This window comes from Mesitornis unicolor, unplaced genomic scaffold (assembly GCF_000695765.1).
Source record: "Mesitornis unicolor isolate BGI_N332 unplaced genomic scaffold, ASM69576v1 scaffold25998, whole genome shotgun sequence".
Taxonomy (NCBI): domain Eukaryota; kingdom Metazoa; phylum Chordata; class Aves; order Mesitornithiformes; family Mesitornithidae; genus Mesitornis; species Mesitornis unicolor.
Window position 1 is genome coordinate 7,473 of NW_010202959.1, and position 9,513 is coordinate 16,985.

Here is a 9,513-nt window from a genome sequence, read left to right on the forward strand (position 1 = left end):
TCCTGACCGTGAGTGTTTATGGGAATTGAACCCTGGTTTCCCTTGGCTTTCCCCAAATCTCTATCAGATCCCTCCTAATGTGCTCTTGAGAGATGTGGTGATGTCAAATCATCAAATTGTTGTTACTGTGGGATTACCTCTGGGTTCAGAGAAATCCTGCTCATCCCTACAGCTCTGGTATTCAACCTCACAGAGCAGCAGTGAGGGGCTTTGGAGGTGGTGTGTGTCCTGCCCCTAGCTGGGACCAGCTGTGGTTCAAGCAGGGCTTTGGTGAAGATGGAGAAGAAACCAACAAGGAGCAGGGGTGTGCTAGGAATGTTCTGTCGAATATGACCAACACTGCACAGTCTCAAACTGAGCTTCCTCAACACTGTCCCATTTCCCTTGGCTGGTTGGCCATGATGCCCTGTAGTGGGCTCAGCAGCTTCCTCTCTGCACTCTCCACAGCTTATTTGGATGGGCACCCGGGTTACTCAGCATTTTATGCTTGCAAACATGACTGAGGCACCACTGGGAAGGACTCAGAGAAGGCACAGAGCAGTTGTCATGCCCTGCAGGTTGAATGCTCTTCTCTTTTCTGCTGTTCATGCTGGGTCTTTGTCTCTGCCAGGTCCCTCGACGCCTCCGTCTGACCTGTTCCTCTCTACACTCTCCACAGCTTATTTGGATGGGCACCTGGGTTACTCAGTATTTTATGCTTGCAGACATGACTGAGGCACCACTGGGAAGGATTCAGAGAAGGCACAGAGCAGTTGTCGTGCTTCTTCTCTTTTCTGCTGTTCATGCTGGGTCTTTGTCTCTGCCAGGTCCCTCGACGCCTCCGTCTGACCTGCGGCTGCACCCGCTCAACCCCTACGCTGTCCAGGTGCACTGGTGCCCCCCTGCCGAGCCCAACGGCATCATTGTGGAGTACCTCATCCTCTACAACGCCAACAACACGCAGCCTGATGACATGTGGACCTTGCTGACGCGAGAAGGTGAGCCTCCTCGAGGTACTGCAATAGCCCACCAGGCCCTCCTCCTCCTCCTGCCTTCTGAAATACCCATTATCATCCAGCAAACACCCTGCAGATCAGCAATTCCTAGGAGAATATGTGCCAGCAACACCACGGGCAGTCTGTATCATCAGCCCGAGTTCATTAATACTAAAGAGGGGTAGTGCTCATGACACAAAATCCCTCACTTCTGAGCATCCCACAGAATTCTGCTTTGATGCAGCCTCTGAATACTCTCAAAACTGCACAATTTAAACCTCTTTTGTCTTGCTTTTGATCAGGAAACATCTTCAGCACTGAAGTGCACGGCCTGGAAAGTGATACCAGATACTTCTTCAAGATGGGAGCAAAGACAGTCGTGGGATCTGGTCCCTATTCGAACGTTAAGGATGTGCACACCCTGCGGGAGAAGTTGTCTGGTACGAATTTCCCCTTTATCCCAGCGCAGGAAGCGAGTTGTGTTGCTGAAGACTGTGGTTTGTCAGCAGCAGCGTTTCTGTTTGCCATGTATCTGCCTGGTGTCACTGCACGGGACGTGGGGTGTGACTGTGTGGGGGCCAGTGCAGAGCATCACAGCAGAGTCCTCAGATGTGCAGCTCCAAAACCCATCCCACAAAACTTCATCTATCTCCCTTCCCCATCCCAGCTCCTATGGGAGGACACGTAGGCATCTCGCTGCCTTTGTTAGGCCTGTGCAGCCTGGAATTAATGAATGTGCACAGCTTTAAGCTGCTCTAAATCATCACCACCAAATAACCTTCGTTCTTTATGTCTATAGAGGCATCACCTATTGGTTTTAGCGAAACGGGTGCTTCTCTGAACATAAGATGTGTTGTACCTCCTTCCTGCTAGCAGCTGAAATGCCGTATCTGTCTTTCTCCTGCCAGATGTGCTGGATATCCACTCTGTCACGGGAATCATTGTGGGAGTCTGCCTGGGGCTGCTCTGCATACTCTTCTGCATGTGTGCCAGCTTCCGCAACAGCAAGCAGAGGTAGGTGTCGCCTCGCCTGTGCGGGAGGTGAAGGAGGCTGATGGGGAAGGAGGCAGAATTCACTGTCAGCTTCTTCCCCATATTCAGCTGGCCTTTTAAAATGCAATATGTGACGTCAGTTAGTACAAGGATTGAGTCTTGGGAGTGCTAGCTAGCTAAGGAACATACTTAGTATAATCTTTTCACTGATTTATTTTCTCAGTAGCTTCTCTTTCATTTGCATTGTTAAACTTACAGAGAAAAAAAATCCAGACAAGGGAAAAACCACTGTTTGCCAGATTATTGTGCTAGTGTGGGCAGTGTTCTGCTTCTGAGGTTGGACAGCTCTGAGGATGTTTGGGAAGGGTTTGTTACCTTCCAGTTGGTGAAATGCTGAAAGAATTCCCAGTGATGAACGGGGAATGGTTCAATGACGGGGAATGACGAGCTGGTTTAAGGAGGATTGGGCTCAGCCCAAAGCCCTCTGCTGTTCCAGGGGTCTGAATCTGACCACAAACACTTGGAAAGACTGTGATTAGAAAACAGCTTATTAATTGTTGAGAACTCCTCAGGAGCAGCAGGGCAGGGGCTTGGGCCTGGTCACTTCCACAAGAACAAGCTGAATAGCCCGGAGGGTTTCACCTTTTCTGGCAGCCTGTTTTTTTGGGATACAGGAAAGTGAGGATCATGAGAGATGGTAACTCTTGCTTGTTTTCCCTTAGGGAGGCCCTGCCAGGCCTGGATTCCCAGGCAGCTGGCAACCACACTTACTACCACCGGAGCAGGCAAGGGGTGGCAGCTCCCAGTGTCGCCTCGGATTCGCATGAGCTTGAGTCCCTCATGTCCCCACTGCCGGAGGATGCGCCCATGCCCCTGGGGGACATCACAGAGCTGACAGAAGTGCACAGCCTCATCCACACGAGCCTCCCCGAGGACATTGTCCATGGGAAGAGGAAGGTAAGGACCCGTGCGTGCAGTGGCTGGGCTCCCACCCTAGGCAAGAGCCTGTGCGTGCTCTGTCGCTGCTGGAGAGCCAGGGTCTGATCTTGTCCTGGCTCTGCAAGCTGCTGGTGCTCGTGGCTGCAGGCTGGTGCTGGGCAGCCGTATATTTCCCTCTCTGTAAGACTGGCTTGGTCTTGGCTGTCAGATCAAATTTTGTGATCCCTGTTCCATCTGCCACCCCTGTTCATCTCCTGGGACAGTCACCCCTCGTCCCCAGAGGAGCAGTTACCAACCTGCCTGCTGCTGTGGCATATAAATGGTGTGAGAAAATGTGGTGTCCATCGTATATGCTCTGCCTTCCCAGATACTCCTCTGCTTAAAGTAAAAGGAGCTTTGTCCATAAAACACCATTGAAGATACCCAAGAGGTGAAATTCTGTTTTATTTATGAACCTTATTTTTTGAAGCAGTCTTTCCCTGCCCTGCTTGGTTTGCCTGACATTGCGTTGTCTTTCACCCTTCCCTGCCCATTTCCTCTCTCAGGCTTGCCTGAAACATTTCATTCCATTAGGGAACCTTTAATTGGCCTAATTTACTTAATCTGTTTATGTCTCTCTTTGTAGCCCAGGGAGAGCATGTAAAGTAATTAGGAGGTTCAGTAAAACAAATGCATTGTGAGCGCGTGGGATTTCACGTTTGCATTGACGATGCGCTCGTGTGTCACCGGAGGAAGGTGAGTTCAGGATACCTGGCTAACCACAGACCCGTCCTTGCTGCTGGTGGAGGTGTGGGGATGGTCTTTTGGAAACAAAACATCTGCTGCTGCTGGTTTTAATAGTCCTGAAGCCGTGCTCTTGGCCATCCCCAAGTGCTGTGGCAGCTGAAGGAGACGCAGTTTGCAGCCAAGCCGCAGCTCTGGATTTCGGTGGAATGAAGCTGCCTGTCTGGACCCAAGCCGAGGAGTGCAAGGAATTTCCTACAGCTCTGTCTGTTAAATGAGGAACAAATGTTTGCAGTGATGGTGACTTATCCTGAGAACAGGTCGGACTGGGGGGAAGCTCCCTCCCTTGGGAGGCCGTTCTGGGGGCAGCTTATCCAGATCTCTCTTCCAAAGCAGCAATCCTGTCTGCAAGGGTTTACACGGAGATTTCCACGTGTGCAGAGCAGGGGCTGGAGAGGGCAGTGCCAAGGCTTGCATTTCTGATGGATGTGGATGGGGAAGCAAGGATCACTGAAGTGCAGCCACACTCAGAGCAGCGTTGTCATCCCTGTTGTCACCCGTGCCAACCTGCGAGGTGAAGGAGAGCCCAAGTGGTGACCTGGAGCAACAGGCTGTTGTTGCTGGGAGTGGGCACTGGAGGGAGATGTGCTCCCACGCAGGAGACCCCGCTCCCTCACTGCCCAGCTCCTGCTGGAAGCGCTACCTGAGCCATCCCTGAGCATCCTCCCCATACACTGATGTGTATAATCAAGGGTAGAAAGACTCAGGCCAAAAACATCCTCATGCTGCGGTCACCAGGAGGCCACACGTCCGGATGGTGATGTGATTTTACTTGGCTGAGCAGCCAAGGAGTTGAACTAGTGCACACATGCCTGGTCCGCGCAAGAGATGTAAATCAGGCTGAAGTGCTGTTCTGGATGTGTGCATCTCCCTGTTGTAGACACGATGCTACCAGCCAAGGCCTAGGAGAGGGATGTGGGTTCCTTGGGTTGGTTTGTGCGCCGCAAATAGCTTCTTCCAGCAGCCATTTAAGCTACAATGCCTAAATCCCCCCAGACCCTGCCTGGAACTGAGTGTTGCTGGGAGCTTTGTACCCTTCAGTGCCCGGCTGCATTTGCTGCCTTCTCTCTTCTTCTCTCATGCTGTGCGTAGTTGGGGCTGTGAAAACCCATGGCAAGATATGGGGTAGAGCCACAGGAAAGAGAAAATCTTTGTGGAAGGAAAGTCCTGGTCCAGCTTGGCATGGGGAAGCTCCCATGTTGGGGGTGGCTCTAGGTTGGGTACTATCACAGCAGTGACACTGATAGCTGCTCCCGTGCTTGCAGGCTGTTCACGTGCTGGCTCATTATTTAGCATTTAATGGATTATTCTTTATTGGTTTTATTCCAGCGGAGCTTGGAGGCTCCGTGTTGTTTGGAGGTGTACAAACACAAAGGAGGGACTGTAATGAGCCATAAGCATTAGTGAGCCAATGTCGTTCTGCAGGTGTGGGGACTGGAGAACAGCGAGACCAAGGGCAGGAAGCCTTTAACAGCACTGAGACGTGAACTGACTCCTGCAGAGAGTCACGGGCAGGAGCTTTGTGAAGCTCCATGAGGCAGGAGTACGCTCAGCCATTTAGCAGGCCCTGCCCTTCCTTCTTGTGGTCACACATGAGGATTTGTGAATTCACTGATAAGTGATTTTCCTCTCTTACTCTCTTCCCCTTTCAGGTGACCCCCAGAGCGATGCCCTCAGCGCCCCACGTTATAAACGGCACCGCAGTGCACAGGCGGTGGTGACGCCGCTCTCCTTCCATGACAGATGGACTGAGGAGGATAAAATGGCTCTGCTCCAGACAGCTCTGTCACTGCTGCTTTGGGGCCAAGCAATTTAGGGGGTGGGGGAGACAGTTTAAAAGCATCTGCTTTCCATGGAAGGCTTCGGCTCTTCCTTGAATGAAGCCAAACCCAAGCGTTTTGGCTTGGAAACGTTTGCCGTTGTGCTTCTTGCGAGCTGGAACCTTCCTGTCTTGCTGCCCCGCTCCTTCCTTGTGGGCCTCCTCCCCATGGGGACCGTGTTTCCCCTAAAGCCTCTCCGTGCCTTGGAGAGCAAAAGCTGTAATGAATCAGGGAGCTTGGATCTACCCGGGTTGTCTGTCATTCTCGTGTTGAAAGTTTTCTGCATGGCAAAAAAGCCCCAATATTTTCTGAAAAGTCTTAAATGAGAGTTGTGCTCCTGTTGACACGAGCAGAGATTCCCCTTTGGCTGCTGGAGGAGACATCTCTGTTATGTTGCATCTTGCTTGGAGGTGCAGATGTGGGCAGGGATGTCTACGTTTGCATGATGTGGAGCTCTCCCGCTCCCGCCGGCTGCTGTGGTGCCATTCAGCAACGAATTCTTTCTCTCTGCACCTCTGAAATGTCCCCAGCCTTGTTTTGCACGGGGTTTTGAGGTAGTTTAAATAGCCATCCTCATCAACCAGCTTAGTTTCAAGTCAGCATTTCCTACATGCTCATTCTCAGCTCATACATTTGCATGAAATCGTCTCTTGTCGCCGAGCAGGTAACGTGATCCAGGCGTATTTTTACCAGTCGGAGTTTCCATAAAAAGGCCAAAATGAAAAGGCTTGTTGGCTTTGATAAGGACTTAGCTGTGATGGTAACACCTTTTATTGGAAGATGTTTTTATTAGTTTTCATTCTCGTGTTTGCAGTGAATTGACAGAGGGATTTTCCCCTCTTTAACTTTGTATTAGACCGACACTCCTTGCCTTTGATATTAGATCGTAAAAACCAAGAGAGCATTTCCTTGCCTTCCTTCAGCCATTCGCTAGCCCGCCTTGAGCAGAAAGAAATAGTTGATTACACCAAAAGATACTGCTTACAAAAGCAGAGGAGCTTTCAGGCACACAAGGCCTTCAGGTCTGTGATGAAAACAGACCTGGAGTTGAATTGCCGCTGCCCACTTTTAGAGCCGAAGCCCCATGAGGGATATTTTCTCTTCCTCCCAACCGTAATGTGCTTGAACAACATGTGGGATACAGGCCATGTTGTGTGGCTGATGGGGTTTTTCTGTTTGTTGAAAGTTGCAAACTGGTACAAAACAAGTTTGTTCTTCGTTGCAGCCAATTTCAGCCAGAGCCGAGCAGGCTGTTCCCAGAGTCATCAAAACCTATGTAAACACGGCAGATTGACATTTCCGCTAACAGATGGTCCACGGGGGATTGCAGCAGAGCTGCCTGTTTCTCTCCACGTTTTTTGGTATTCACGAGACGCCTGCAAGAAGGTTTTCGAGTTCGCTCTTTGTGTGTGTGTGTACGCGGATGATGCTCAGCTCTTTCTGATGGCAAATATGCATGGAAGCAGCTATAATAGGACACACACATTTGTGTGCGTGTTTGTGTAGGTTCGACGCTGAAGTTTCCAGGCAGTATTTGCTCAGTAACGTATGTTCCTTGGAAGAGGCACAGAAGCCATCAGTCAGCGGCGTCGCTGCAGAAAGCCTTTCAGATGGCAGCAGAAGCAAACTGAACGCGTTCCTCGGGCGCTCGCACGTCGTGATATTCCTTGCCGAGAGCCGTGGGGTTGATTTCTTGCTATTAAAGTGTAGTTTAATGATTGTCCACTTAGAAATTGAGCAATTAGGGGACTGCTTGTGGCTCAGAATAGATGGCTGAGGATTGCAGAGAGAGGAATGGCAAAGACACCGCCTCCAGCATCCGCTTCTAAATTACCGATTGCTCGATACCCACGGCGCTGCGTTTGGATCTCACTGTTCTGCAGGGTGCTGTCGTATAAATGAGGCGTTTTCCTACTTGTTTTCGTAAGGTTTAATCAGTGGCAAAGCTCCTATGACTTGGGGTGGGTGCTGGGATGTAACGATGCTCTGCGAGGTGTTGAGCCCCTTTGGTGCTTGAGTTGGGGTGGGCAGAGAGAGGTCAGGGAAGGCTCGGGCAGCTTCACTGCATCCACGAGCACTTAAATGTGCCCTCTGCCAGCGCCGACAGCGCATTTGCTGCTTACTAAATAGCTGACTTAGGAATGCCTGGCTCACACACAACATCTGGTCCTGCATTTCCACCTAATTTCCAGCCAGATGGACCGAGGCACAAGGAGGTCAAACGGCTCGCACAAGGTCAGGCCGATGTCAGGAACCTCCTTGCCATCTCAGCTGGGCTCATGCTCCACTGCTTGAATTTCTGTTGGAAATAGATCCACTATTCCTGTTGGGAGTAGAGCTGGGCTGTGCAAGTAGTGGCTGTGTAAGTGCCTGGCCACATATGCAGAGCAGAAACCCAGGTTTCCCAGCCTGACAGTGAGCAACAGGCGGTGAGTTTGAGTAGTTGTGCCATATATTTTCACCCTACACAGCCACCAAACATCTGTGGAATGAGCCCAGAGATCACCAGCTCATGTCTTCCTTAAATCTGAGCATATATATGTGTGTATATATATATACACACACACATGTGTATATGTGTATGTATGTGGGTCAGTAGCAAGGCTGAGCTCAGGTAAACGCAGGGCAGCTCAATAAAATCAAAACCTGGAAAGAAAATCCTTCTCTGCCTGTGAACTAATAGTCTGAGCTGTTAAATAACTTCAGCTCTTAAAGGCACACATTTCCCTTACACAGAGGTGCACATTCAACAGTTTATTGCGAGGGGAAGCTGAGAGAACCCAGAACAAATTGCGTTCAGCCCATATAATTTAATTAGATCTACAAACAAGGTAACACTGGTTGCCCAGGGGATTTAAAGCTGAGCTAAGAATTGCTTGGTGGTCTGTTGCAAAAAAAATAAATAAATAAATAAATTCAAAAACAAATATAAGGCCCCCCAGATTTGTGGCTCTGTGTTGATGGGGAATGGCAGTGTTTACCCAAGCCCTGGCTTGCAGCAGGAAATATCTGTGCTGTGGTGTAAGCAGTTTAGCGTTGTCCAGCTCTTGCTGGAGCACACAGGTAAGGGCCCTTTTCCACATCACAGCACATGGTTCTGCTCCAGATTTCCACCATTCCTTCTCCTTTCCAGCTTTTCATCATTTTTGGTAGCCCCATTTTGCTCCGGGTTGCTTGCAGGGAGCTGATTCAGTGGACCTTTAAGTGATACCTTGTACCGTGATGTACCTGTTGGCCTGAAACCTTGAGGATCAGTGGATTGGGAACCATCTGGGAACTTTTACTGGCTTGCTCTGCACCAGACCGTGTAACAGAGCAACAAAACCTGTTGTAACAGGGCAAGCATTTTTATTTTGATGCCATCAGAAGCGATCTCCTCATTTAACTCCTAACACCGTGGTGTTTTCTCCAGCTCGAAATGTCCTTTTCCGAGCTGTCTCTCAGATTTATGAGAATAAAAATCTGTACCTGTGATAATTGGACCTTTTCTCCTCCTGCTTTTCCCCTGCAGTCCTCATGGAATAAATCAGCCAGCCAGCCCTGGACGAACAGCATAGCCCGATACGGGGACACCATCACGAAAGAGCCGCTCTCTGCTGCGAACGGATCCCTGAAGCTCCCCTCCAGCGCGGGACAGAAGCTGCTGTTACAAGCTCTGGTTTATGATGCCGTGATGGTGGGTGCCTTGTGGTTTATTGCCTTGTGTATTCTCACGTGGTTCGCCCTATTTACATTCCCCATCTCCTTTTTTGCAGCACAGGAGGAAATGTTTTCTTCTCCGAGCTCGCTTTAGCCGATCATGGGCTTGATTTTCTTTCCTGGGTATGGGAACGTGCACCAGTGAGACTGATGGGATTTGAGGAAGAGCTGTTTGGTGTTTCCAGGAATTATTCAAAGCCTCAGCTCTCCCCTGGTCTGTCTTGACTCCAGCCAGCCCTTGAGGGGCTGTGCTGTGGGGTGGCTCTTGTGGTGATGGTCATTGGAGCCAGACAGCTCCGTTGTCA

At 50.2% G+C, this 9,513-nt stretch overlaps 1 protein-coding gene across 1 annotated transcript in view; it reads left to right on the forward strand.

The window, feature by feature from the left end:
* The window catches only part of IGDCC4 (immunoglobulin superfamily, DCC subclass, member 4), a gene marked incomplete at its 5' end in the record, with an annotated part of 17,735 nt that overhangs the window by 6,322 nt on the left and 1,900 nt on the right, over positions 1-9,513 (forward strand). The window contains 6 exons of the mRNA XM_010190569.1: positions 1-8; positions 807-977; positions 1,277-1,414; positions 1,883-1,988; positions 2,690-2,924; positions 9,021-9,185. The exon at positions 1-8 is cut by the window's left edge and continues 144 nt beyond it. Of these exons, the coding sequence (XP_010188871.1) occupies positions 1-8; positions 807-977; positions 1,277-1,414; positions 1,883-1,988; positions 2,690-2,924; positions 9,021-9,185 (823 nt within the window). The remainder of the gene's footprint in view (positions 9-806; positions 978-1,276; positions 1,415-1,882; positions 1,989-2,689; positions 2,925-9,020; positions 9,186-9,513) is intronic.